A 15,038-nucleotide genomic window follows, 5' to 3' on the forward strand; every position below is an offset into this window, starting at 1 on the left:
ACCTATGACATGGGTTTATACCTCCGGCAACGCTATCGCCGCCGCCGCCAAGCTCGGACATTTTATCATCAATTTTGGAAATGCTAAATTATGTTGACAAAAAAACATCACAACTTGATCAAATTCATCAAAAGTATCGGGCATAGTCTCAAGAATAGACAAAATAGAACAACGGATGAATAATATTGAAACCCGAATAAAGGAATTAGGAAAAATAGTATGATTTCAGTGTGAGTATGATGGAGAACTTAACAAAAAAAAACAGAGTGAATTTGACTCAACTCTCAAATCCACGAGCAACTTGCAAAGCCGCGAGAAGTCAGTGATCCTTCACAAAAATAAATTACAAGCTGAAATAACTGACCTTGGAATATATTGAAAAAAAGACTTCACGTGCAAAACGCCCAAACGGAAAAAAGCTGTACAGGGCACATAGAATAGGCCGGTACCAGCCGAATAAAGTGCGCCCCATTCTTGCGAAATTCGCATACTACCCGGACAAGGAAAGAGCCCGCAAGGATTCGAAGCAACTCAAAGGTACCCCTTTTGGAATATTCGAGCAGTATCCATGGGAAGTGATGTAGGTCCGACGAAGGCTTATAACCATCATGAGAAAGACAAGATCCGAGGGAAAAGAGGAGTATCTCAAAATTGACAAACTGTATATAGACAAGCAAGTGTATAAGGAATAGGACGTTAGTGAGGATGTCATTAAATTTGTCACATGTAATGTGGAAGGACTAACTACATTTAAATGCTCAGATAGTAAGTGTTCATCTTCTCTCAACTACCACGATATTATATGTCTTACTGAAACTTGGACAAATAAAAACTCTACCGTAGATCTAAAACGCTATAGCAAACCTATGCACTCATACAGACGATTGCAACACCGTAGAGCGAAGCGCTCGAGTGGTGGTATTGTGATTTACATAAAGACTCTTATTGTAAAGGTGTTACATTAGTAAAACAAATTACATTGATTGCATTGTTTGGCTTAAATTAGATAAACAGTTGTTTAATATTGAATGAGATGTATATTTATGTGTTGTACATATTGAACCAGAAAATTCCCCTGTCCACTCTTTGTATACTAATGATATTTTTCAAACTATTGAATTTGATGTAAATTATTATCAAACCAAAGGAAAGGTATTTCTAACTTGAGACAAAAACTCGCGAACAGGAAATAAAGCCGATTACATCGAAAATGATAGGTATATAAGCGAAACTGATTTTGATACTGTCCCAGATATTGAAACCCTAACCCCGCGCTCAACTTGTGACCTAATTACGAATCGATTTGGAGACTACCTGTTAGATAAACAGAACCTTCGTAACCCGAACTCGATGATCCTATATCAACAGAAGAAACTAGAGCTTTGTCACAGACGTGACGTATACCCCCACGTGCCGCATTGACACAGACTATGTTGCATGTTATCTTCACAAAATAAGAGAATCTATTTTTTGGCGATTTTTAAGAATTATTATGTCATTATCATTTATGGCCATTTTTGACGTTTGAACTCAAAGTGTGACCTTGACCTTGGAGATATCGACATAATTCTTTCGTGCGACACACCGTCCAATGATGGTGAACAAATGATTTTAAAATCTCACAATGAACTTCCTAGTTATGGCGCGAACAAGCTCATTTATGGCAATTTTTGACCTTTGAACTCAGTATGACCTTGACCTTGGAGATATCGACGTAATTCTTTCGCGCGACACACTGTCCAGTGATGGTGAACAAATGTTCCAAATGATTTGAAAATCTCACAATGAACGACATAGTTATGGCCCAGACAAGCTCATTTACGGCAATTTTTTACCTTTGAACTCAAATCATCATTTTAAAATCTCACAATGAATGACATAGTTATTGCCCGGAAAAGCTCATGTTTTGCCATTTTTAACCTGTGTACTCAAAGTGTGGCCTTGACCTTGGAGATATCGACGTAATTCTTTCGCGCAACACACCGGCCAATTATGGTAAAGAAATGTGCCAAATGATTTTAAAATCTCACAATAAATTGCAAAGCTATGGCCCGGACAAGCTCATTTATGGCCATTTTTTACCTTTGAACTCAAAGTGTGATCTTGAGCTTTGAGATATCGACGTAATTCTTTCGCGCGACACACCGTCCAATGATGGTGAACAAATGTGCCAAATGATTTTAAAATCTCACAATGAACAACTATAATAGTTATGGCCCGGACAAGCTTTCGGGACAGACCAACAAACCGACCGACAGACCGACCGACAGACAGACCGACAAAGTGACTCATTTATAGCCCCCTTTACCAATGGTAACGGGGGTATAATTATAAGGGCAACAAAACGGTTGAAAAACAATAAAGCTCATGCGAGTGACACTATCATATATGAATATTTTACGGAAACAATCCACCTCACCGTCAGGCCGTAAGAAGTATTGTTTAACTACATACTTGATAAAAAGCGTTTTCCCCGCAGCGGGGCGTCCGGAATAATATACCAATTCATAAACGTGGAGACATATGAGACCCGAGGAATTACATTAATAAGTTGTTTTGCGAAATTATTTACAAGCATATTAAATAACCGTCTTACACAATGGGTAGAAACAAATGACATTCTAACGGATTGGCTTTAAACCAAACTGTAGCACGTTCGATGCACTATTTATTCTTAATGCTCTTATAGAAAAAAGTTTCAGAATAAAGATAAACTATATTGTTGCTATACTGACTACCGGAAGGCATATGACGTCATCAATCGCGGTCAATTATGGAGTTAGATGATTAATGTGGACATCGACCGTAAACTCTTAACACTTATTCGATCCATGTACGATAAAGTAAAATTACATGTTAAACACATGGGTAGCTTATCAGACATATTTAGTAGTAACGTCGGCCTATTTCAGGGGGAGATTACCTCGCCCATATTGTTTTCTCTCTTAATTAACGACATCGAATTCGATTTGCAAAATAGAATAAACGCCGAAATTACACTAGATCAAATATTAATATACATGTACCCATTATTATTAGTTGACGACGCGGCTTTATTTTCTGAAACACCGGAGGGACATATAACGGTCACGAAATAGAAATTGTTAACAATTTTAATTACCTTGGATTTGTCATGTCAAGCGGTGGATCATTTGTGGCCGCAACAAATACACTGTATTGCAAAGCCTTAAAAGCAATGCATTCTTTGTTCTCTCTAACAAAAGACATGAACGTACCATATCATGTTAAATTTATTTAAGGCATATGTATCATCAAATTTAAACTATAACTGTGAGGTTTGGGGATTTATCAAATCGGAAATCATTTTAAATTTTGTAAAAGAATATTAAATGTAAAGATGTCAACAAACTCATTATCGCTATATGCCGAGGTTGGTTGTATTCCCCTTGTATTTAGACAGATATGCCAGAATGGTTAAATATTTTTTGAAATTAAATTCTGTAAAGCAGGGTAATTTTATTCTAAAACAAATTGTTCTATCACAGAGATAAGACATTGAACGCAAACATAACACAAACAATTGGTCATCAAAAGTACGGGATATTCTTAATCAAACCGGTTTTAACGATGTATGGCTATGTCCCGAATCTGTGAACTCTGATCAATTTATCCCGTTACTTAAAAACAGATTACGAGACCAGTATATCACTAACTGGCATATAAGTGTCACATCATCTAATTAAATGATTCTATATAAGGAATTAAAACCAGTATTCGAAAGATCGGTTTATCTTGATATTTGAAAATAAAAAAACATAGGAACATTATTGCTAAATTCCGTTTGTCGTCTCACAAATTATTTATTGAAACGGACAGACACCAGAATATGGTAAGAGATCAACGACAATGTGTTTTATGCAACCTTAATGATATCGAGGATGAATATCACTTTGTTCGTACATGTCCTTACTATGCAGATGTTAGGGAAATATTAATCCCAATGTATTATAGATTTCGCCCACACATGTTTAAGTTTATCAAACTACTTAATAGCTCAAAGAAAAAAAGTGTTAATAAAACTAGCCATGTTTTTTTTTAAAGGCTTTGAAATGCGAGAACATGTCTTATATATCTAAGATAAAGTATACATTTTTCACAAAGACAATAAGCTTACATAATGTTATACGTGTTGCTATTATTAAACTACATTTTTACATTCTGTATTAACCTCATCCATGTGACATTCTCACTACAATATGCTGTATTTTCCTATTTTAAATTGATATGTCTGCGAAATGATGTATGTTTTGTATTTAATTGAAACGCATGCTATGCTGTTATTACATATTTATGTTTATGACGATGAGCTATATATATATATATATATATATATATATATGCTTAAGTCGAAATAAACTAATCTGTTCTGTTCAGTAAATAATTAATTATGCTTTATATTGATGCGCATGTTATTGAAATATACAGTTTTATACATCAACAATATGATCTTAGTTTGGCTTAATCCATGAGACATTATATATTAAGCTTAATCAAACCAAAGTTTCGTGTCCGGATTATAGTAGAATTTTACAGTTCCAGTTCCAATGTTGTGTTTGTTGTTTGAAAAGTATGAATGCGTTATTTTTTTAATTTTAGCATAGTTGTTCATCCGGATTTTGGTAAGCTATATCTGATATGATGATGTCTGAATAGCAACATATAAGACCGAAGAACTTATGCATTCAATGATGAGCTGATCCAGAATCGAAAATACATGTCTATGTGTTTAAAGATGAAATCTGCACAAAGAAGTGGGGATTCTTAACATATTAATAACTTACACGTACTATAAATAATAGATTGTCATGCAGTGATTCTCGTGATCAATGAAAACGTGTTAACAAAACAAAAACTACTATATTTTAATCAGTTTACGTTTTTTTACTAACTTCCAAAATCTAAATCCGAACTAAGTAATTTAAAACATGAATGCTTTCCTATGAATATTAAATATGTCACACATTCAACCACCATGAATTTGTTCATGCTGACATTTAAGAAAAACGCTAACTATTTTTTAGATTTTCATAGATTTTCCCTGATTGGCCTATCCTTCCATCTGTTCGTCCGTTGAAAGCTCGTTAATTAGACAGATTGCCTGTTTGAGGGATAATACTTAACTTATATTTTACCAGAAGGTTAAATGGAGCTTTCTATAGTTTGTATCGGATAATTTCTACATAAAAAGTGTTAATGGTCCTTTTTTAATTTGTTAAATGAATTGCCGCCCAAAACAAATTGCTGCCAGAAAGATAAAACTTTAAAAATGAATAAACATGCATTTAAACTTTTTAACCTGCCTTTTTAGGAAACTAATGGCATTTTTCTTGAGTAGCGCATAATTCATTTTATTAGTGCTGCTGGAGGGATAAAACTCTACAAATATATTGAACACAAATAAATTTTCCAAATGTGTCTTTTCCGACATTAATTGAGTTTTGAGATGAAAAGAAAGAATATGGGTTATTTTTGTTCTCCCAACACATATTTCTTTGTTGCCCTGTATTGCTATGCAATTAGTGTAATTTAATCCTGGACTGTTTAAAAGTTGTTGTTAAATAAACGAGCTATGTTGTGCAAATTTTCTAGCTGCATACAAATGTATCTTTAACTTCCCACACAATTATTAACATCTACTATTGCAATTTATTCAAATCTAGAAATGGCAATGATTGAACTCTTTCGTTCTTTAATAATAATACCAAAACAGTCAGCAACACCTGTGATTTATATATATATACATATACATTGATCATATAAGCTGATCAAACAAAGAGGCAACGTGTATTGCCGAAGTTTTATCAATAAATCAACATGTACTGTAGTCATAAACATAGTATTAAATGTAAAACATCTCATTAGGCGGACAGATAGATTATTTGGGGATTATTTTTATAAGAATAAACAGATAATACTGTCCTTGATATTGTTAAGATCAAAATGCTGATTAACTTTTTCATTAATAGTGAGAATACAATGTTTCCTCTTGGCGTAGTTGGTAAGTTCGTGCAACCAGATTTAAACTTATCCAAAGTAAATGCACGATAAACATTCTGACCAATTTACTCCAGGCTTCTAGAGTGATAAAAATGTATGTTAAATGTTTTGACTCTTTAACATTTTACCAAGTTAAAACGTAGTATTGTGACAATATTGTGCAACCGGTGAACAGCAGTAAGTCTAAGGAAGTAGTTAAAGTGAATTCTGAATGCAATTGGCTGATTTTGTCATGACGTCACATGTTATATGGTTGGATATGTAAACGTATCATTCTCAATCAAAGAAACAAGCACCAACAGCTTTCAAAAATGTCCTTTTGCAGATCATGTTCATACAAACAATCCCAAGCTAATCATAACTTTTCTTAAATAAGGAAAATGTTCTTTAACACATATATTTAAAACAACAGACCATCATTACCACGTTTTGACATGTAATCAAGAATGCTCAGTTAAATAATGATCCGAAAATGTCATTTTTAATCCGTAATTAATAATATAATTACTAGCTTAACGTTATGAAGTAAAAATTAGCCATCAATTAATTAGCGACATTTTGTTTAAACGTTTAACGTAATCTGATATAGTTTTATTTGGAAAATGTGCACATTATTTCAAGTTACGTTTCATCAAGATTTAAAGAAAAACTAATCCCCCGGAGGTTAACCGAGCTAACTGTTGACATGGCATGATACTCTTCGCACGGCATACAACACATGGCACTCGTAAGATAAAGAAGAAATGTCACGGATACGGACTAACCACAATAGCTAATAAAAAAGAAACTTCCTTTTTAATAGCCTTTGTATTCTCTGTTGTAACGTGTAACCCTATTTTATATTGAACACCACACAGTTACTGATTGTTATGTATTCTTACCAAGCTTAAAGTGAAATATACTTACATATACAGCCACCCATTATGTGAACGTGCTCAATTGTTGTTCAATAGTAGGTTAAGGCCTGTAAACAGAAAATAAAACTATATTCGAATAGACGAGTTTCACATTCCCAATGTTTGCGATTATCAGTATTCATGATTGATCAATGGATAAAATTGTTCAGATCTATTAAACATGTTAATATTGATGAATATATCACTGGTTTGCACACAAGGAAGCCGCACCATATAGAAATACAATCATCTATATATTTGTGAGGGTGTGTGGAGGGAAGTGGGAGGGCATCACATTGTTCAATCATGTAATTTTTAAGCGATCTTTTTTAATAAAGTTGTTTTCGCGCCTTCCAATATGCTATGGTAACACAAATAGTTATTTTGTACAATTTAATATTTTCAATGTCATTTGTATGATTGAAGTTTGAAATCATAAAATGTTTACTGGTTGTTACGCCATTGACCAAAAACAAAATGGCATAAACCAGGTATAAAATATGGTCAATATCCTTCAAATATTTGTATTTGGACATACTTAGCATCGCTCTTGCTTTCGTTACATAAATTACAATTACAGAGAGGAACGCATTTCAATATATATATATATTCGAAAACTAACGGTCACAAATATCAAGATGGTAGTAGAAAACAGTACTATTGTATTCGAATCTTTACGAATTGCACTTTTTCGGCCACACTCTGTACAAAGTTTACATTAGATATTCGCTTTTTACGAATGTGAACAACTAATCAAATACATCTACAATATATGCATTAATTATGTGAACTTCTTGGAAAAAGACAAGTTCATACGAGTGATTATCAATTATGACATCCGTTACATTCAAGTTATCAAAAGTTGCTTTGTCGAGATCGGTTCATATGTCGTTGTAAGATATGTTTTTCCCGCCAACTGTGTCTCTCGACAAAACATTGGTCTTTGAATGACGAAACAGGTGTTCTGTGCTTCCCATGTGCTCGATTTTACATGCAACGTATTGACACTGAAAACATCGTACTGGACCACAAATACTCAGCCTCAAACATTTACTCCTGAACTTTTAGAGAAAAGTAATACCTTAGATAAATATTGTTAAGGATTAAATGAACAATATATTTTGGCTTAGGCTTAATTGAAGACTTTATCATTACATTACTTAGTTATGATAATTTAGCTTAAAACACTTCAAGCACATGTGGATGACAAAGAACACGGAACCACCGAGATTTTTATGACTCTGACCTGGTGACCTTGACTTTGAGTGTTAGTGTTTGATTAAGTTTTCATAACATTCCTTTGATGGATATCAGAGATTAAAATCGTTTTATTTAAAAAAAGGCTTTTTTCACGTGTTACCTTGACCTTGCTTTAGCATGTTTAATTAATGTTTATGTACATCATTCGAAATACATTCATTCTAACCATGGTTAATGAAACCCCTCCAAACAATAAAGTAGATATTGACTTGACGCAACAATAAGATCTAAACCTGTTGACATGAAGTATGAGTAAGCGTAATCAAATAGTTCCTTATAAACATCGTCCAATAAACCAAAACAATAGAGTCATGTGTCATGAAAATCCTTGAAACGGCATAGGCAATATAGAGCAAATACACAACTATAACGTCTTACTTTTAACATTGATGATCTTGTCGATACATGACGATACGCCCTTAATCCATAATGGCGGCCTTGTGTTACAATTAAATCTAAAATTTACACTTTATTTGGTAAATTTAATAAAGAAATATATCAGTTTAGAAAATATAGAGAATATCGCCGGAACAGTTTAATATGAATTCATCCATTTTATTTCAGCCTTTAGTTGTTTATTTTATTTTTGAAATGATACTTGATTAAGAAACAATTACAATTACAGTTTATGACAAAGGCATATATTGACTGTTCAATAAAAAAGTGCAATTACCTGAAAGTTTCTCTACGGAATATCTTCTGATCTACTTTATTTAAAATGAGACTAAATTTAAATGAAGTAGTTCAGAAGATATTCTGTAGAGAAACTTTGCAAAATTTCAGGTAATTGCCCTTTTTTTATTGAACAGTCAATATATGCCTTTGTCATAAAGAAAAAAGTAGCCATTTTCCAAGTTCCGATGACGACCCATATGATAGACTTATGAGCTCTATATATGGGTGTACCTTCCTCTTTGTGTGTGAGACTAACAAAGAATGTACAACATAATCATTACCATAAATGTATTGGTATCAACGAGCATTTATTAAATTATCAAGCAACCCACATTTAAATAAACAAATTATATTTTTCACATGAAATTAAATGCTTCATTTCATTTATTTTCATGTCATTTTAAATTAATTTTCATGTATTGACTGTATTGAGTAATTCCTCTACGATCCTCCCCGCCCCCTCCCCCGCCTAGAAAATATTGTTTTACCAAAGAACTTGTCAAACAAGGTAGTCTTGTGCTTTTTGGCTCTTAAATAAATCATCTACCGCCAAGTTTTAGTCGTAATTTGACGTATTTGTTCTAAACTTTTTATTGGCCAATAATTTTCCATTGTGTGCATAAATTCCGATGTAAATTGTTCATTATAAAATACTACATGGTATATGTTCAGATTTGCGCGTCTTTATTTTGTTACAGTACATGGTCTCATGCAGCACGCACGCTTTCCATGCTTGGAACTTGACAGGCGACGGCACAAATTTCGCGGTCTTATGAAAACACGGGTTTTTACATGGCGTATATGTATAGTGAATGGTGTACGCTGTAGATGCGTATAAAGGGACTTGAAGCAGCAAATATTATCACGTGGCTGTAAATCAGATCTATACAGGGACATGATGAAATAAACATGTATTGGAATTAAATTGCTACAGCATAAAATTGTTAAAGATTATTGTTTCCCAATTCACTCGCCATAAGTAATTAATTGCTTACCAGCTGCATTTAAATATTCATAACTTACAAATTTTAAAAATATGTTTACACTAATTGTTTACAGTATAAAGGTGTGATGATGATGCCCGACGTCGTCTTTAATGTACTTTTTAATTTAACGGTTACCGGTTTGTCGACGCCAATCAATACTTATACTTGTTTAATTGTCATCAGTAGAGCTCTAACGATTCACCCATCATTCGATTCGATTCGATTTCGATACAAAATGGTCAGAATCGATTATTTTCGATTCGATTTAAATTAAATTACTTGCTGCTTATTTTGCAAACTATTTCATGTTTGGTTTGTCCAGGGCATGAATTAATTTGTTTGGTATTTGTTATTAACTTATTATGTTGTACATTTAAAGTGTTTAATTGTTGAAATACAATTAAAAAGGCAACATTGTTTAATAAGGTACAAATTACTTGAACAAAACTTCCAGTTGAATTATTCTTAAATAACATAAATTGCACAATATATCACATGTGTTTAAAAGAAAAAACTTCCAGTTGACTTCTTAACAGAATGCACACAATTTAGTAAAAATAAACATATGTATTGAGGAAAAATAAGATATCAAAACATCACATGGGTATAATTTAGTAACAGTAACTTTCTGTTATCAAAATGTAGGTGATACAAATCACATCTGAAATATCAACCGAGTTTAAATGTTGCCTCAAACCAGTAGTGCTTCCAGATTTAGGGTAGCTTACCTCAACAAAACACGTTTTGCAAGTTGCCTTTGCATCAGAACCTTTGCGCAATCCGAAATGTTCACATACTTTTGATTTTAATTTTGACGGTGTGTCTTTAAGCGTGGGTGAAGAAGCCATTTTTCCGGCTGATGTAATGCTCAGCATATTATTCATTCATTCATTGGATGCCATATTGGCTATTGACCAATCACAAGACGTACATTGTATTACAAATGGCAAGAAAGTTTAGACGACGGATTTGGAAAGTTATGCGGATCAATCGGGATTGCAGTGAATCGAATCGAAATTGGTCGTATTGGTATCGAAATCGAATCGGCGGCGTTGAACCGGTTTTTCGATGCATCGAACCGAATCGTTACAGCTCTAGTCATCATTTAACTTCGCCATAATAAGCATGTTTGAAACCGATTGGACGGTGATCATTACAGTATGGAGACTGGAAAATAACCTCATGATGTCTCGTGACGCATCTGTGTCGGCATACATTACTGTGTAATGTGGCTTGAATATTCGATAGCACGTCATGTTATCTCTTATCAATTGATTATATGTTACCCCATGTGGCGTTTATGGCGATTACGCGCATAAATAGGTACCATGTGCTCTTTTAAAGTATGAAGTATTGATACGTTTATAGAGAACACTTGATAATATTTTACAATCGCCGTTTGTATATGTTCAACTTAAATCGCCAACTGAAAGATTCAATCGATATGTGTGATTTGGGCGATCGGAAACGCTAATATCACAACTTATTTATTTTCGGCTATAGCTTTTTATATTACCTCTAAATTGATAATCAAACATGAAATGTTAATTTAGATATAGTAATTTAGGGCAACGGCAGATAATCTGCATCGGCCTGAAATGTTACAAACATTTGCTAATGAATATCTCACTTTCATTTTCACTTTAAAATCAACAGTTTTCTTAGTCTTATACATTTTTATATAACCTTTAACATGATACGAACGTCAGAAGTATTTGTAAAGAAACAACAATGTTTTAGGCAAAGACAGCAATAAACTTTTTAATAGTCTAACTCGGCCTGAAATCTCTCAAAGTATTCTGGATTAATACCAGCGAAAATATTAAAGTTAAAATTATAAAGTTATATACTATGGATTTTGATATCACCTTTACACTTATAATTAATTCCTTTTTTTCCAAAAGAAATAATAAAGTATTAGGCAACTGAAAGGTGTACCTGTAAAAAAGCTTACTCGGCCTGAAATACTATTATTACGTTTTGTGTCTTAATTTTGATTCAGACACATTTTTTTCAAATCTGTTGATAATAATGTTTTAATTTTAAATAGCGTTTAATGTATAAACGCTACTATAAATATCGAAACTTTTCTTCACGTTTCACATGCTTTTAGTTCTATTGTGCAAAGTGATACAATTGTGTTTATGAAAATCAAGCGGGTGGGAACATTTTCGTAGGGCATTATAACGACAGATAATAGGAAGATCAGCGACTGCCCGATTGATGTCACGTGATATAGATCTCGTTTTCGCCGCGCGAGTTTCCGATACTTTCTATTAGTCCGAATGGATGTCTCCAATCTTTGTTTATTTATAGATCTTTGCTCTAATGTAGCTCGCGAAAATGATTCTGCCTTTTCATCCCTACGCATGCGCAGTACTAGCAAATACTCACATTCTAAACTCCGCCTTTTTACCCGAACGGATGCGCAGAGTGTTACTTCCCTATTAATCCCTAACAATCCCAAGCAATCAGTTATCTACCCACAAAATCCATATTTGATAAATAAAGCATAAAACATCGTTCATACGCTGTACATGTAATACCCACAGAGACACCATTCAGTTGTTCAATATGTTCCAAATGAATTTTACAAAATGGTTATCAAGAAAAAAAGTTTGTTTTAGAATAGAAAGATGTTACAGAAATACAATATAATGAATGGTATGAGCATTTTTCTCTAGAAAATGTGAGTCTATCTGCGAAGTTCATTAGTAGTAAGACTGTGTTGTCAAATGATATGTACTTAGGCAGGAACCTTTCTATTGTTGCTTTCAGTTTTGTAACGATTTCCAAAAATTTGCAATATAACAAAGTAAATTATTTGTTATTTTTACAACAGTTTGTTGTGTGATTTCTTATAGCGGTATGAAAACAAAAGACTTGTTTTGCGGTACACGATTCTTAATAACCTATTAAAAAGACTTGTGTACGAATTTTTAGAGAAATTTAGGAATCGAGTAAAGGGAGGGTAATTTAATTGTATTCTGATTTATTTGAAACTGCCATTTGCTACAATCATTATTATGTTCGGAAATTGTATACACGTCTACTTTGTTTTCGGATTACGAAGTAGTTTCGGACAGTTACGTTAAAAAAAAATTGAACATAGAATAAGTGTCATGCTTTAATATTATTATTTGCTTGGTTGTCTGCAGGAACCAACACATATTTATATTGAAGGTGGCTAAGCAACGCACACGAGTATGTTCAATTGAATTTAGATGTATTCGGTTCAGCAATAGGATTATTTTTATGAAAGAAAAGTTCAAAGCCATTAGCAACACTCTATTTTTCCAATCATTAAGCGACGACATAGCCGAGTGTTTTTCATTCTTTACAACTTTGTGCAATATTGCTCTAGTGATGTTTCTTGTTTGTGTTTACTTCCGTCGTATAATTGAGCGGTATTGCATGACCAAAGGGCTGTATAGAACTTTAAAATCGGCACATAATCGTATGTCGAAGAAATTGGTGTTTCGGTATTACGAACATAAGAAGGTTGTTATTTATGGAAAATTCTTATCTGTCAATATTATATGAAGATCAATTACATTATTACGTCTATGGCAGTATTCAATTTTGAATATATTTCCCTATTTGTTTTGAATACTACCATTACATAATTAAAGATAATTGAGTTTTTCTCCGTTTGTTTATTATATATTACAGTCATCTAATGACAGTACTCTTTTTAACTTACGCCTTTTGTCAACATTCTTCATTTTAGCATGTGGCCGTTTATTTGTTATACTTGTATTCAAAAAGGCTTAAATGGACTTATGTTTATAGACTGTTCCTTTATTAAACATATAATCATTTTATCCAGAGAGTAAGCTGTCTGCAAACATTTTATCCATTTTAATTCGGAAATAGACCTAGTTTAAACGTGATACGTATTCGAATTTATGTTTTCAAATATATGTCGTTCTACAGATTGAACTGAAATATTTGAAAAGTCATAGCCAGTATTTGTAAAGTGTTGATAAATACAATGAAATTATTAAGTTTTGCTTTTAATTTCATTAAATTGTTATAGGAAACTGATCGCATGATGAGTTTTATGAATTTCTTGAAGACATTTTATTACTTCCAATATTTGAAAAGCACAGCAAATTAATTGAAACTGTAGGTTAAGATAACAGAAATAATCTATAATAATTGGTAAATGAATACTACATATAATCGTTATTCTTAAAGGTAAATTGAGTTCTTTGGGCTTTTGTGAAAAAAGGATCTCCATGTTTTATCATATGGATGAAACCACCAATCTTGTAGTTCCATTGATAAAAAATGCCGCCATTTTATGAGCAATTGAACAATGTCCAAGTTAGCATCGTATGTACAGAAAATGTATACAAATCTTAATGCAAGAATGTTTTTTATCAGGATTCAATTACACAATTAGACGTAACTCTATCCTTGGACGACTAAAACAGTACAGCATTTATGATATGTACGGAAATACGAACTACTACATCCCCACACATAAGTAATCAAGTACACATAAAGTAAAACTTCAATTGAAAAATCAGGAGTGGAAACACTTAACAATTCAGTCCTAAGCTTATTTATGGCCATCAACACATTTTGAAACAATGAGACACTATAAATGCACTTGACCAGACAACCATATACATTACAAACGCACACACATGAAAAACTTGAAAGTATATCGCTTTATAAACGAGAGATCTAAATTACATGAAGCCCGCAAAGTACATATTCATATTACATTTAAACAAATTACTTTAACTTATACCTTTTTGAAGAGTCACGAATATTCAGAATACATCAGAAAACAATATGCAATCCGCCATATTGTCATTATTTATTCACGTTACTATTTGCTTCTCGAACAATTTACTCAAATAAGAAATAACCTACAACATACTGTACTGCCTCCAAAAATGTATATTATTTTAAATATCTTTTAAATGGACATCCAGTATTGGATGATGTGTAAAAATGTTGTATTATCTTCAAAAGCTTGAATAGTTTCGAATTATTATTTGCATTTGTTACAGTTCATCTTGAGTTTCCCAGATTGGTAAGTTCTTATACCATTAAGCGTTTATTACACAGTGACAACTGAATAGTTCGTGTTCTACAGCAAGAAAGGACTTCCGGAAGCTAGACCTTATATCGTGAATGCTAACGGTCGTTTGTATTGTTGTTTTGTCAATATGAAACGTTCTTTTGA

At 32.8% G+C, this 15,038-nt stretch overlaps 2 protein-coding genes across 4 annotated transcripts in view; both read right to left on the reverse strand.

The window, feature by feature from the left end:
- LOC127848717 (blood vessel epicardial substance-like) overlaps window positions 1-15,038 on the reverse strand; it is a 273,254-nt gene that overhangs the window by 105,453 nt on the left and 152,763 nt on the right. The gene's annotated exons all lie outside the window — the stretch shown is intronic.
- Window positions 1-15,038, reverse strand: part of LOC127848698 (tyrosine-protein kinase FRK-like) — a 98,327-nt gene that overhangs the window by 73,662 nt on the left and 9,627 nt on the right. For all 3 annotated transcript variants that reach the window (XM_052381297.1, XM_052381294.1, XM_052381296.1), the window contains exon 2: window positions 6,925-6,982. In XM_052381297.1, coding sequence (XP_052237257.1) covers window positions 6,925-6,940 — 16 coding nt within the window. In that variant the 5' untranslated portion in view covers window positions 6,941-6,982. The remainder of the gene's footprint in view (window positions 1-6,924; window positions 6,983-15,038) is intronic.

This window comes from Dreissena polymorpha, chromosome 10 (genome assembly GCF_020536995.1).
Source record: "Dreissena polymorpha isolate Duluth1 chromosome 10, UMN_Dpol_1.0, whole genome shotgun sequence".
Lineage (NCBI taxonomy): Eukaryota > Metazoa > Mollusca > Bivalvia > Myida > Dreissenidae > Dreissena > Dreissena polymorpha.